The following is a 15181-nucleotide window of genomic DNA, read 5'->3' as shown; positions in this document are numbered from 1 at the left end:
AATGACTTTCAAATACCAGGTATATCACCGCAGAAAATGCATGGGTAAGGGCAGAATTGAATACTTTCTGTGACTGGAATGTTCTTGGCACTTTTTATAAATTTTTTTTTCATTTCATCCCGGGCCCCGCAATTTGTTATTTACTCAACAAATCCAGTGGCTTTCCAACTTTAGCATCCATCAGAATTACCTGGAAGGCTTGTTAGAACATAGGCTGCTGGGACCAGTCCCAGAGTTTCTGATTCAGGAAGTCTGGGCGGGGGCTGAGAATTTTCATTTTCAACAAGTTCCCAGAAGACAGTGAGGATGCTGGTCCAGGAATCACACTTTGAGAATCATTGAAGAAGTCATCCATTCAAAAACGTTTATTAAAAACCTACCTGGTGCCTGGTGCCAAAGTGAAAAAGAGAAACTAGACATTATTTTATACGAGCTAATGTCCACTGAGCACTCTGCTATGAGCTTTGTTATGACAGGATTTACTCCTTTATGATAATTCTACAAAGTAGATATTGTTTCCCCTATCTGACAGAGGAGAATACCACAACTGTAACCTGCTCAAAGTCATATGGACAGGTTTCTGAACTAGGATTTGAACACCTGTCTATTGCATGCCAAGTGGTGCCAGCAGACACCATGTAATATGCTATGCGACCCCTGTAACACTGAAGAGCGTACATACAGTATTATAGTCAGTGTTTTCAGGTTGTTGTTTTTTTATAAAATGATGTTCAGAGAGGTTAAATTACTTGTCCAAAGTTATTCAGCTAGGAAGTCTCTTAAAACGTAATGTCAGTTTGTCTGATGCCAAAGTGCTTTTCCCACCATAAACACCATTTCTCCTTGATTTATCTCTAGGTCAAGATCAATCTTAGTCAGAGCCAGAAAGGAAAATGAGCCTCAGTTAACTAGAGCGAGCAGAGAATGGATAGTTCAGTCTAATGTCTTGGTTTACTAAGTCATCTCTCTTGTGTTCACTTTCTTTCTAATAGTTATCAGTTCACCTTCCACCCGAAGTCAGCACAGTTTAAAGTAACGTTTCCCTCATGATTCAGGACCATCATACCCCACAACCATCCTGAAGAACAGCATTTGTTACTGACACATATCAAAGTGGGTGCAGAAGACACAGACGATTGGATTGAATGTGTAGGGAGCCCAGAATTCCTGCGGACAAATTAAACTATAATCTAATCACTTACCTTCCCTGGAACCAGAATGGAAAAAGGCCCCCAAGCTGACACTAATCAAATGACTCAGTTTAGTTGGGTTCTAGTTAATCAAGTTTATCCCAATTTGTGTAAGGAGCTGATAGAATTCAGTAAAAGTGACCGCTTATCTCCTTTTGTGGCTTGGCAAATTGCAAAGAATGAAGCTTTCCCTGACTCCTGTGTACTGCTGTGTTACCCAGTCATCAGGGAGAGAAATGAGCTGTATAATTACCTTTTGAGACATGAATCATCCTTGCTCTGAGGGTCCAGACCTGTTTGACTCTATAAAAGCAGCTCAAGGTCGAAGTGCAAATGTGCACTGTCTGCCGTCCCCGAGGCTGATATAATTACCAAGCTACCTTGAGGAGATGAAGGTGCTGCCTGCATCTGGCCTCGCTCTCCTCCTCATCACGGCTTTGAACTTTTCCTCTGCAGCCCCCTCCCTATTTGCAGCCACCCCCAGGACCTCAAGGAACAACTACCACCTCGCACAGGTTTGTGAATCTTTGCAGAATTCCCTCTTCCTTTTCCCACCCCAGGAAACTAAGAGTATAACGAGAAAATAAGGGGAAAATCTGTTATTGTTTTAAAATCTATAATAATAAAAACATACTATGCTAATTAGACCGGACAGCCGAACAGCAGAACGACTGTCCGGACAACCTTCCTGACGAAGCCGGGGCTACAAGGGCCAAGCCCCTTGCACGAATTTTGTGCATCAGGCCTCTAGTCTTCTTATAAGTCCATTGAAAGCCACTAGATTCCATCTGCTGTGAAACTAAGACTGGCTGGTGCATGTTAGGTGTACGTTTGTGTGACTAAATAAATAATTGAATAATTATCTACCTAGTTATCTTGCTTCTTACAGAATTTGAGGTGGTTTGCAAAAATATATGCCATACAAAAAGACCAAAGAAGTATTTGAGAAATAATGTATGAGAAAAATAAAGGCAGCAATTGAGGTGTACAGTTGGCACATAGTAACTAGGCTTCCTGGCAGTCCGCCTGTGCTCAGGGAAAACTTGGTCAACATCTAAAGTGAACTAAGTTTTTCCTGGGTACCTATCTGCTTCTCGTTTGACAGTCTTTCCTCTCTAAAGCATTTCCCCATTTGCTTTCATTTTCTGTATCTCCCCTTTTAAAATCTCTCCCAAATGACTGTTGGGAGGGATCTGATACAAATAATTCCTATTGGAATTTTTGCAAAGACTACGTGTGACTCAGAGTGATTCAATGTATTCAATGTACAGGGGTGGACAAAAGCAGGCTTACAGTGGTTTGTGTAGAAAAAGACATCCAATACAATAGCTTTATTAACTCAAACGAATGTCACAAGGCAACTGTAGACCTACTTTCGCCCACCCCTGTACATAGTCTGCTCAGTGTTTTTGTTGTTGTTCTTTTGCATTTAATAGGAAGGTGGCAATCTTTAACCTAAAAAAAACAAGTCTCATGTGACGGAACTTCCAACAGTAATGAAAGGTGTGTGGATGAGAGGTTTTTGCACCAGGGCCTCTCTTTTAAGAGTCTAAGTGACAGCACATCTGTGATTCCCAAGCCTGCCCCCGAGTGCTTTCCTGCCTGCCAGGCTACCCCTGTGTGCTGCCTGCGGAGCGGCCCTGCAGCGCTGATTTTCACCTACATGTACCTCATCTTGTTCCTACTGACTGTTCACACCACTCATCCGTTCTGACTGGTCAGGCCCCCTGCCAACCAGCCATTAAACATTTTGAGTATCAATCGGCCCCGCCCACAAATAATACAGTGAATGCCAAGGACAGGCCTGTTGAGTTAAACTTCCTTTGACTCGAGTCCACTTTTAGAGGAATTCAATCCAAAATAACATAGCTCAAATACTGGCGTCTATTTTAAATTGCATTTCATCGGTGCCACCTAGCTTGGGTCCCTTCTCTCCAAATGTGGTTTTGCCTCCCCCACCTCATGCCGCTCTGATTCGGACACAGCGGAGACTTCGTGACCCCAGAAGGAGGAGCACACTGCGGCCTGACTGAGCTGAGGTGGATGGAGACCGTGATGCTAGTACAGGTTCCGACAAACTACGGTCGTCGGAGATGCTGGCCGCACCTATTCACTTACCTGTGGTCTATTACTCTTTCGTTCCACAATGGAGTGCGGCAAAACCAAAAATATTCACTTTCAGTCCTTTACAGAAAAAAAAAATTAGTTGACCTAAAAATTAGCAGTTTGTACCGGAAGAAGACTAGAACATTTGGGAAAAGCCATCCTTGCAGGAGTATTTGGAAAAATTAGGTGGCCTGGAAATATTGGGGATTTTTAGTGATCCCTTACTTCTTTTTCTCCAAAATAAGCCAGCCTCGGTCTGTTTTCCTAATGATGTGCCCTCAGAATGACTTTTGACCAAGGACCAAGAAAACCTGTCAACACCTTGCCACCTGGCAAACAACACCTCCTGCCTGCCAAATCCCCAGTCATCAGCTCCGAACAAAAACAGGTATCACTCTTTCATTCTTAGAATAATCTGGGCAAACCTCTAATGTGGGTCCCAGTGACTAAAACAAAAATTAGTGCCCCACCTTCTGGTTTACAGAATCATATAACTTTGACAGCCTTAAAATACAACAAATAAGACAGCACGAAAGTAGACAGTTTAAGTTCATTCATTCAACAATGATTTATTGATTGCTGACTGTGTGCTAGGTGCCAGGGTCAGTTCTAAGTTTTGGATAAACATCAATGAACAAAACAAGTAATGTCCCTGGGCCGACGGTGCTTACTTGGGGATGATAGAGGGCATGGGAAGGTGCTGGGGGGAGATAAACACGTAGTCAATTGACAAACGTCCAAGATTATTTCAGAAAGTGATGTGATGTTGGAAAAAAATTAACCAGGTTGACAGAGAGTGACTGGGACAGTGGGGCGCATTTTCACCTGGGTAATCCAGGAAGGCTTCTCCGAGGAAGTGGCACTCGCGATGACCCCGGGCTACATGAAAGAGCCAGTCCCATGAAGATCCGGAGGCAGAGCAGTCCAGGCAGAGGAAATAGACAGTGCAGCATCTTGGGGGTGAAGGAGCATCAGGCTAGTTTGGCAAGAGCTGAGAGACCACAGGAAGAAGTCATTGGCTGAGTCCAAGAGACAGGCAAGGCCAGTGGATCACCTGGGGCCTGGGAGCCGGCGTCAGGATAAACAGCTCCCACACTGCTCTCTTCCTTCCATTTGATCACTCACTGGGAGAGAACAAGGGGTTTCTTGTGCCTGGAAACACAGACAGGCAATATTTCCAAATACCATCTGCTGTTTCTCAAACCCACAAACATAGAAATCTACAGCTGAAAAGATGAACAGGATTTTAGTTGATGTATTTAATGTCCACATATACCCGTTCAATTCTGATTTGCTGATGAACAGAAAGGCTTCAAAAATGAAGGATGATGAAATGCTTACTTTGTCTTAATCCAGGGTTTTATTCTTTTTGTTTGTTTTTTAAAAATTAGTGATATCAATACAACATTTAAAGCAGGTTCTTAAATTGTCCTTAAAAATAGTATAAATTTTTATTATCACATTATTATGGAATCATTAAAAAAATAAAAACTTCCCAAATATAAATTGTTAAATTTGGGTGTCTTTATTACCATTTTACTCTCTGTGCACAGAGATATTTTTAAATGTTATTATATTTGGTTCCTATCTTTCTCAGTAATTATTATGTCACAAGAAAATATTTATTTTTATACTATTGTCATGAACATTATTTTGAAGAGTTACACTTATTCCAGAATACAGGGGTGAACAAAAGTAGGTTTACAGCTGTGAGTACACAAAACACAGAGTTAATAATAATCATTGTAATAATCATAATGCATGTCTTTTTCCATATGAACAACTGTGAACCTACTTTTGCTCACTCCTGTATAAGTGAGTTTTAACTTAATAATTTCTTTTGTTGGACACATAAATTATTTCCATATAAATAATGTTTCTATGAGCATCTTTGTACATCACCTAATCTGAAGGATTACTTTTTCAGGATAGATTTCCAGAAGTGGAATTAATGAGTAAAATACTAATGACTGAAATATTAGAGGCCTGGTGCACGAAATTCATGCAAGGGGCTTGGCCCTCATGGCCCTGCGGCCCTGCCCTCCACCCGCTGGTTGTTCAGGAAGGTCGTTCTGCCATTTGGTCTAATTAACATATTAGCTCTTTACTATATAGGATATACTAGTATACATATTAAAATATTTTTATACATTTAAAAGCATTTTCAGCCCTGGCCGGAATGACTCAGTGATTAAAGCATTGGAGGATCTCTGGTTCGATTCCCAGTCAAGGACACTTACCTGGGTTGTGGGTTCAATCCCGGACCCAGGTCAGGGTACATGCAAGAGGCAACCAATTAATGTGTCTCTCTCACATTGATGTTTCTCTTTCTCTTTCTCTCTCCTCCCTTCCATTTTCTCTAGAAATCAATGGAAAAAGTATCCTCCCATTTCAGGTGAGGATTGAAAAAATATATATTTTAAAAAGCACTTTTCACAATGAGGGTCTCATTGGATCCTCACACTGCTGCGGTCAGTAGGACAGATACCAACCCTATTTTATAGATGAGAAAGCTGAAATCAAAAGAATGTAAAGGAATTTCTGAAAACCTAGGGAATATTCTATTGGGATTTATCACACAGCATCAAAAGTTCTCAACTCCCTTTCTGTGACTTAGCCAAAGTAGAAAGAAATGTTGAAGAAACCGTATCTTGAATTTCACCTTGTGTTGAAGCATAATTAACTCTGAGTTTTAAACTCTTAATTCTCAAGAAGGACACTAGGAAAATGCAGTGAAATAGAATTAGGGGGAGACCTGGGACGCTGGTTTGCTGGGACAGACTCTCTGGGACTCCATTGTTTTTATTTCTCAAACATTAAAAGAGAAGTGGAGAGGGAACCACCTGGACCCTTAACCCTGTGATTTAACAGTGGGGAGTGGGAAGGGAGGAGGGTGAATGGGACACGTCTGATATGTGCTGAGATCTTTGACCCAGGGTCACAATCAGATGTTGAGCCAACAGTGCATGAGTGTTAGATTTAACACAAACACATTCTGAGTGCACATCTATTTGCCTAATTGAATATTTTGACCCTGAAAATTATGCTAAAACCTTATCAATAATTTTGGCAAGAAATTTCTGGAATTATTTAGGCTCTCAGAACATTGGATAATTCTTCAAAGAAGAACAGTACCAAGCCATACAGGCCTACCTTGAAAAAATCCCAAATAAACAATCTAACTTTACACTTAAAGGAATTAGAAAAAGAAGAACAAACAAAACTTAAAGTCAACAGAAGGATGGAACTAATTAAAGTCTGAGCAGGAATAGAAATTTAAAAAAAGAAACCGTAGAAAAGATAAATGAAATCAAAAGCTGGTTCTTTGAAAAGATAAACAAAATTGGCAAACCCTCAACCAAACTTACCAATACAAAAAAAGAGAGCCCAAATAAATAAAATCATAAATGAAAGAGAAATAACAACAGACACCGCAGAAATACAAGGAATCATTAAAGAACACTACAAACAATTATTTGCCAACAAATTTGACAATCTAAAAAAAATGGATAAATTTCTAGAAACATACAACCTTCCAAGACTGAACCAGGAAAACATAAAATATCTAAACAGACTGATACTAGAAGTGAAATTGAAGCAGTAATCAAACTCCCAGCAAATGAAAGTCCAGGACCAGATGGCTTCAAAAGGTGAATTCTACCAAACATTTAAAGAAGAATTAATACCTATCCTTCTCAAACTATTTCAAAACATCGAAGAGGAAAGAATGCTTCCAACTCATTCTACAAAGCCAGCATTACCCTGGAGGTACGTTACCCGAGGACTAGTGTTACTGCACATGAATATATAATACTATATCTAACAAACCCCCTATTGTTAAACATTAAGATTGCTGCCAATGGTTTATTATTTACATATATAAATATGTACATATAACATGCAAATTAAAACATACATAATTTATGTAGAATATAAGTAAGTGTATAGTTCATGGAATATCTAAATAAATGCTATTTATAGGCAATAAAATACCTTATATATAATGTATAAATATAAAATTTTATATATAATAAAAATGTATATATAAATCTTTAACTGTTCCTTGTTTATTTTCCTGAAATAAGTTGGATCAACAGCAGGTTCTGATTCTGCATTTGTGTGACTCTGCCTCACTCACTTCACCTAAGCAGTCATAGAAAAGTATTTTGAATGATATATGAGAGGGTTAAGCTTTATGTGCAAATGAAAGCTTTATAATGTACTAGAGGCCTGGTGCACGAAATTCCTACACTATGGGGGTGGGTCCCTCAGGCCGGCCTGTGCCCTCTCGCAGTCCAGGACCCCCTCAGGGGATGTCCACCTGCTGACTTGGGCCTGATCCCCTCCTAAGCCACAGTCAGACATCCCTCTGCCAGTCCTGGGCTCTCACAGTGTGGGACCCCTCGCTCCTTACTGCCCGCCTGCAGCAGAGGCAGGATAGGCTCCCACCACTGCCACTGGGCTCACCAACCGTGAGCCCAGCTTCTGGCTGAGTGGCACTCCCTCTGTGGGAGTGCACTGACCACCAGGGGGAAACTCCTGCATTGAGCGTCTGCCCCCTGGTGGTCAGTGTGTGTCATAGCAACCAGTCGTTCTGCTGCTGGTAGTTCTATAGTTCGGTTGATTTGCATATTAGGGTTTTATTATATAGGATGATTACTTTTACTTGTCTCAAGGGACAAAGAGCCTGTCCCAGGAAACCTGCCCCACAGAAACAAGTTCAACGCCACACACTGAACACACCTGAACTGATTAAAAGCCTCAGCAGGAAAATGGATTGAACCTCTGCCTTTGCATAAGGTGAGAGGCTGGAGCACAAAGCCTCTGAGAGTTAAAAACATTGGTGTCTAAGGAAAATATGATGCCAATAACTGCTCGCCAGAGGACTAGGAGAGTCTGTTTCATAAATTGGGTACAGGTGTCAAGGACAAATAAATGATTCATGGGGGGGGGGGGGGCGGGAAATGTTCTTTTTCCTTCCATTATTTTTCTCTCTTACAATACCTATTCATTGTAGGGAAACTATAAAATGCAGGTGAGCAAAAAATAATAATAAATAAATGAACTAACTAACTAAAATTCCCATTACCAAAATATAATTGTTGTTAGTAATTTGGCACACTGCATTTCTTTCTAAGCTTTACCTATGCAAATATATCTAAATTTTTTCAAAAATGGAAATATACTCTGCGCACTATTTTTCATATATCCAGAAAATATTTCCTGAGCATGAGTACTCCCCAAGACTGTGCTGTAGGTGTGTCAGCCCGCCTCTCCCTTTCAGGCATATCTTGACAAGTTCTACACAAAGAAAGGAGGGCACCAGGCTGGTGAGATGGTTGTACGAGGAAGCAATTCCATAGTAAAGAAGATTAAGGAGCTGCAAGCATTCTTTGGCCTTCAAGTCACGGGGAAGTTAGACCGGTCCACAATGGACGTGATCAAGAGGCCTCGCTGCGGAGTCCCTGACGTGGCCAACTATCGCCTCTTCCCAGGTGAACCCAAGTGGAAAAAAAATACCTTGACATACAGGTAATGAGATCTGAGTCTTTCCAAATTCAGACAGAAACACCTCTCTCTCTTTCCTTCTTTTCTTTTAAAAAAATCTTCCTTCTGTTCTGTATAAATATCATGGCTCATCACAACCACAAGAAAGATTGTTTAGGCTCAATCTTTAGACAATGACAATGGAAAATTCACTAGAAAATATGATTTCAGGATTGCTGTAATTGCTGGCCATCTTAGGTATTACAATTTTACCAGTTAGAGACAACACATTTATCTTTAAAGAAAAAGAATCTAGCCTAGGGTTAATAAGCTGACAGTATCCACCAGTGTTCTTAAAACAACCTGTTCAATCAAAAGGATATGATAAAACTCCCCTATCGGTAAATTCATTGTTTTCATGGATTGAAAAAGTCATTTATTGATGACTTATTAAGTACCTATCACAGGCATTCAATTTTGAAAATAAATTTGTCCTTTGTGGGCCCTTAGCCCCAGGTTCCCCCTCCCCCGACTCCACCCCCCTCCCCCCCTCCCCACCTCCACATTCACTCCCACCCTCTGGCCTCCTTCTGCCCGGAGCAAGGATTCTGTGTAGTTCGAGGGGACATGCCCAACCAGAACCTACATCTTCCCTGTGCCCTAGGTCATCACATGGGAATTCCATCCCAGCAGCCTGGGGTCAGCGCTGGCTTCCCTCCCAGGCCCGCTGGCGGGATCACGCGTGGTGCCCATCCCCCCGCCTGAGGGTGGGGTGGGAAGCAGGCAGTCTGCCAGTGGACTTATGGGCCTCTTACATGCCAGACAGAGGCGGCATGGGAAAAGGGCAGCTCCTGTTTCTATCTTTGCCAAAGACCGCGCAAATGTAGAGGTTTTCCAGGTAGAAAAGCAGGCCAAGCAAATAGCCGCAGGGAGTGGAATGGCCTGGTGTTGGACCGGCAGGGCAGTGGGCAGGGCGTGCGGGGGAGTAGAGGGCGCCGGAAGAGGAGCAATGAGAGTGAGGATGGAGCGGGCGGAGGGCGCTAGAACAGGAGGCTACGCAGTTTGGACTTCAATCCAGGGCACCCGAGAGCCAGACCAGGGTCAGGATCAGATTTCGTTGTCTGGAGGAGCACGTCTGGTCGATATCTGGGCCTGGAGAAAGGCTGGGCTGTTAAAACAGTGGCAGCGGTGGTGCGCTGGAGCTGGCTACTAACAGCTCACAGCAGCCAATCCTGACATTTTCTGCAGTGTTGCAGCCAGTTGTTAAGTTTCCAAGAATTTTGTGAGCTGGTTGCTAAACAGAGCCAGTATTAAAAACTAAGCTATATAATCTTACAATTAAATAAATTACATTAAAAACAGAGGTAATCAAACCATTGTTTTTTAATTATTATACTGTACTACATTTACCTATGCTCACGAAGTCATTGACATCTATTCTATTTGTATGGGGAGATGATGTGCCACTGCTCAATTCTTCCCAACTTTGTGTTCCATGGTGACAAGTTGGTAACTAGAAGTTAGTCATAATGAGAGTGTTTAGAATATGAAAATCTGCAAACCCTACAAACCAAGGTTTCTCTTCAGAGAGCCAGTTGTTAAACTGTGATCAAAATGAGGGCTCAAACCAAGGCCACTAATTAGCTGCTATGAGCTTCTGAGTCCATAAGGTGGAGCTCTGAACACAATTATTAGTCATGGGCTTCAGCTTAAGAATCACAAAAATCAAAGCATTTGTTCCCCTTATGGGAAACAATTGATAAGCGGATGAACATAGTGATTATGAGATGATTAGGATAAGACAGGAAAAATTTATATAAACCCATGGAATTTTTTTCCTTCATTTTCTTAAACTTATCGTAGACTTTTAGTCTGTGAATATGCATAGCAAAAACAAGGGACATAGATCAGGATAATGTGGGACTTGGAGAGGTGTAATATTCTTGTGATAAGTTGGGCAGCTCCAAAGCAGCCTCAAAACTCCCACTGCCCATCCACGCCTGCTCCTGAATAACTCCCTACCCCATCACGGAAGGCCTAGTACTCTGTCTACATAGCTACTGGATTCCAGAGGATTTTAAAAGACAAAATATATCACAGTGCTTGTGTGCATAAGCTTTGAAGTCAGAACTGGGATCAAATCCTGATGAATCATAAAATGTAGATTATTATAATTAACCCTGAAGGTGTTGTGAAAATTTTATGGCGTGTGTTTAAAAAAAGTGCTTAGAACAGTATAATAGTATGTGTTCAAAGAATATTAGCTATTATCACTATTGCTTATCAATCTCCAGACCTGGGGCCAGGACTTTTCTTGTTCTCTCCTGGTGTCTCTGCCTTCTCCAGCCCAGCACACAGTTGGCTCAAAGATGTGGCCGACTTGTCCATGCTGTAAGGGAAGTTCAAGTGCTAACTACAAAGAATTGTGATTAAACCACTGATTTTTGTTATATAAGGGTCTTGGCATATTTCGAAAGCACGAAATGGTCCCTTTAAGGATTACCTCTGATGGTTTCTGGTTGAGATTTTACCATTTGCATCAGAATAACCTATAGGACACTTGCAAAAATGCAGATTTCTGGATTACACCTATATATTTAAAAATCTCCCTAGGTAGTTATCCTGGGTCCTAAAATTTGAGAACCACCAAGTAGGCCCTAAAAACCATTAACTTTTATTCATCAGTTCATCCATTTATCAAGTATATTTGCTAAATACCTACTGTGTGCAAGACTGGACTAGGAGCTGGAGAAAGAGAGACAGTAGGTTCAGTCCTGCTCTCAGGGTTGTCCCTCACTCTGCAGCTGAATTCCATCCCAGCAAGTCCCCAGGTGAAGTTCCTCTCTCCAGCCCTTCCTTCGAATGCTGCCAGAAACCAACCCCCCTACCCCCACCCCGCTCCAGGGCAGCATGTGTTAGAAAACCACCAACTGTCTCTCTCTACAACTGTTTGTTCCACCACCCCCCAACCCCCCCCGCCACCCCCCCACCACCACCACCACTAAAAAAAAAAAAAAAATCTCCTTAATTTTCTGCCTGCAGATGTCACTGTCCTACCAGGACTTGATGAAAGACTCAAGCCTTTTCCAGTTCAAGAGAGCACTTCCTCTTTTAAAATGCATCATTTAAATATTCCCCACAAGGCCCTGGGGAAATCCTGATGGCCTTTGAATGAAAGTTTGCAAAACTTTCCAACTCCACATTTTTATTTTTTACAACTGAAAATTCTCAGTCGTCCCTTATGGGGGAAAAGAGAACTCTTCTCAATTAAAACCACATTAGGGAAAATGGACTTCTTGGTACTTGTCATGTTTCACAAAGTATGATTCTTCAAAATTAGAGAAAATATAGTAATAATGAAAGGCAAACTCTTTCAGCACCAGATAGTCTCAACTCTTTCATTTCTTCACTTTATTTTTCTTATTGTTTAACATGTTTCAGTATTTTAACGAATATGAAAGCAAAATAAGAATTATTGTTTGGAGGACCAAATCTACACTGTAAATTTATGTTCAATATTTAAGGTTTTAATACAGACAATATAATTTCTTGACTTCTTCACTTAGGGACATTTACTGAAAGAAAAACATGTTCCTTCTATTTCACAGAATATCCAAATACACATCGTCCATGACTTCTGCTGATGTAGACAAGGCGGTAGAGATGGCTTTGCAGGCCTGGAGTAGCGCTGTTCCTCTGAACTTTGTGAAAATAAATTCAGGAGAAGCAGATATCATGATATCTTTTGAAACAGGAGGTACTGTGGTGCTTCTTGGGTTTTGTCTGCTAATCCAAAGGAGAAATGTTCCAATACTTTTCCTTCTACAATACTTAATCCAAGTGATCAGCACAATCCTTCTTGGTGCAGTAGTGTGATGGGCAGAGGCTAAGATCATGGCAAAGTCATGATCTTCATCTGGCCAGAGAATAGAACCAGAGGAGTTCTCAACATTTCTTGTCTTTATTAGACTGAGCTGTAGAATGGACTCCGTGTAACATGTGTTCATTATGGTTTTGCCCCATTAGGGACAGAGAATGTCAGATTTAGCTTTCCCATTGGTTGGGTGGCCACATGACCTCATACCATTCCCGTGATGTATTCATTGCTTTATATCCCCTTCCATATTAGCCAAGAATCTCCCACTTTGAATTCTCACTGAAGAAAGTAAATTTTACAGTGGCCCTGACAGTAAAATTTATTTCCTTCAGTGGGTAAGAGAGTGGGGTTGCCGTCTGGCCCCCACTTGCAGACGACTTGTGGAATCACTAGGCCTGCCTCCTACTTGCCTGCTTCTCCATCCCTTCTCACCCTGGCAAGCAATAGAGGCATAACTTTGCGCAGAGATTGGTGGAGCTCTCTAAACCTTTTTCAAGAGAAACCTTATCTAGTTAGTAGACAAAGGAAAGGCCATGAAATGACTTTCTCTCTTTAGCGTCCTATAAACAAGGTAAGTGATCGCCACTGCCTCTTACCCTCCAAGGATAACATTTCTAAGTGTCCCTTTTATTTCAAGTCTTGATCTTAATTTTAATCTGATGTCCCTGGGAACCCTGCTTAGAAGCTAGGAGAGAGAAGATCAAGCAAGTTTTTCCTGAGTACAAGCCCTTTAGAGACGGCCCATGGTGGGTTCCGCTCCCAGAGGACCAAGGCCACCCCAGTAAAGTGGCAGGACAATGTGGCCAGGGCAGCTTGGGGTGATGGAGTTAACGTCGTTCATGCTTGCACCCTGTCCCCTAAAACACAAGCCTATTAGGGACTGTGCTGCCATTTCATTAGGTGCCTCAGGTCATACAACCTACAGTGCACCTAAACCTGGGAAATGACACACCAGAATTTGGTGGTGTTGTTTTTGTTTGTTTGTTGTTTTGAGGTTTTACTTTTTTATAACTTAATTTTTATTGTTGGCACTATTACAGGCATCCCTATTTACACCCCTTTCCCCATCTCCGCCAACCTGCCCCCTCTCCTTCTGGCCATCACCACACTGGTGTCTGTGCCAACGGGGTATGCATATCTGTTGTGGTTTTTGTTGTTGTTTGGGTTTTTTTTTTATTGTCTAAAGTTTTACATATGTCTCCTATTTCCCCAATTGATCCCTCCCCACATCTGTTGTTTTTTAATAAAATGTTTCATCACTAAAATCCTGATAAACTGTGAAACATAGCTTCTACACCATCCCTCATTTTACTCTTCCTCCTTTTCTATTAAGTTTGTAAAGAAGTGTTAATTAAATATAGATAATAAAACAAAAATATATGAAGCTTTAAAAGTTGGGGTTTTATAAATACTGTTATGACTGTCATGAGTTTTACACATGAAAGTCTATCAAAATTACAGAGAAATTTGTGGCACTTCCTTAAATTGGATTGGATTGGATTGTGCTATTCAAACAGGAAGCACACACATGCTCACTTTGCTGTTCCTGTCTTAGCTAAATCATGCGCTGAAAGCGGCACTCTACCAGCGCATCCACATGCCAATCAGCGGAAGAGATCACTGTCAAATGACCATCTGTGCTTTCTCCTTTTGTAATCTGTGGCGTGGGTGCCATTCACAGCCTGCCACGCATCAACTAATAGCTATCACAGTAAAAACAATAGCAGGAGTACATTTTTTACTTTTAATGCTTACTATCTTTGAAATATAAAAAAGCCTTTAATTTTCCAACTGACAGATTACTCATTGACACTGAACTTCTTATAAAAAATGAATATTGAAAATCCATTTGTACGAGAAGTATCAGTGCTATTCAAAAAGTTATGTTATGTATCCCACCATTGCCAGATGGACTAAACGCTGTTGGCATTTTTCCCCACTTGTTTAGATCATGGGGATTCCTACCCATTCGATGGGCCCCGCGGGACGCTAGCCCATGCATTTGCACCTGGAGAAGGCCTGGGAGGAGATACACATTTCGACAATGCTGAGAAGTGGACTATGGGAATGAATGGTATATATGCACAATTCACCATAACCTGGAAAATATTGTACCTTCTTCTGGGCCTCCATCATGAAACCCTGAGGTTCAACGCCCCAGGCCACCCTTTAACTAGGGGGGCTGGCTAGGAAAAACAAGTAAGCCAAAAATCCAAAAGGAAAGACCCTCCCTCAGTTGTGCTGTAGACTTGTCTGGTCTCTGATTCATAGCATATAATCTCAAGAAGCAGCAATTCCCCCCTCCACACACAGCTCTGTTTCCTCACCTCCATAGTATGTACTGTCTTTTACTTGTACTTGGAAATAGGCTGCATTCAGAAATGACCTGAGGGAGTCAGGACTCTCCTGAGAAGCGATGGGGATGGGGATGAAACTCCAGAACATCATGCATGCCATCTGGAATTCTTGTGTGAAACGTGTGAGGATAAAAAAAGAGAAGGCTGTAATAGCAGGGAACCAG

General features: G+C 41.5%; 1 protein-coding gene across 1 annotated transcript in view; it reads left to right on the top strand.

Moving 5' to 3' along the window:
- Window positions 1-1579: 1579 nt before the first annotated feature.
- The window catches only part of MMP20 (matrix metallopeptidase 20), a gene marked incomplete at both ends in the record, with an annotated part of 37350 nt that continues 23748 nt past the window's right edge, over window positions 1580-15181 (top strand). The window contains 4 exons of the mRNA XM_081098761.1: window positions 1580-1705; window positions 8581-8828; window positions 12392-12540; window positions 14609-14734. Of these exons, the coding sequence (XP_080954887.1) occupies window positions 1580-1705; window positions 8581-8828; window positions 12392-12540; window positions 14609-14734 (649 nt within the window). The remainder of the gene's footprint in view (window positions 1706-8580; window positions 8829-12391; window positions 12541-14608; window positions 14735-15181) is intronic.

The sequence above is a fragment of the Myotis nattereri genome, assembly GCF_964212035.1.
Source record: "Myotis nattereri genome assembly, chromosome: 9".
Lineage (NCBI taxonomy): Eukaryota > Metazoa > Chordata > Mammalia > Chiroptera > Vespertilionidae > Myotis > Myotis nattereri.
Note: the sequence above shows the minus strand (reverse complement) of the source record. Positions and strands in the feature narration are given on the sequence as shown.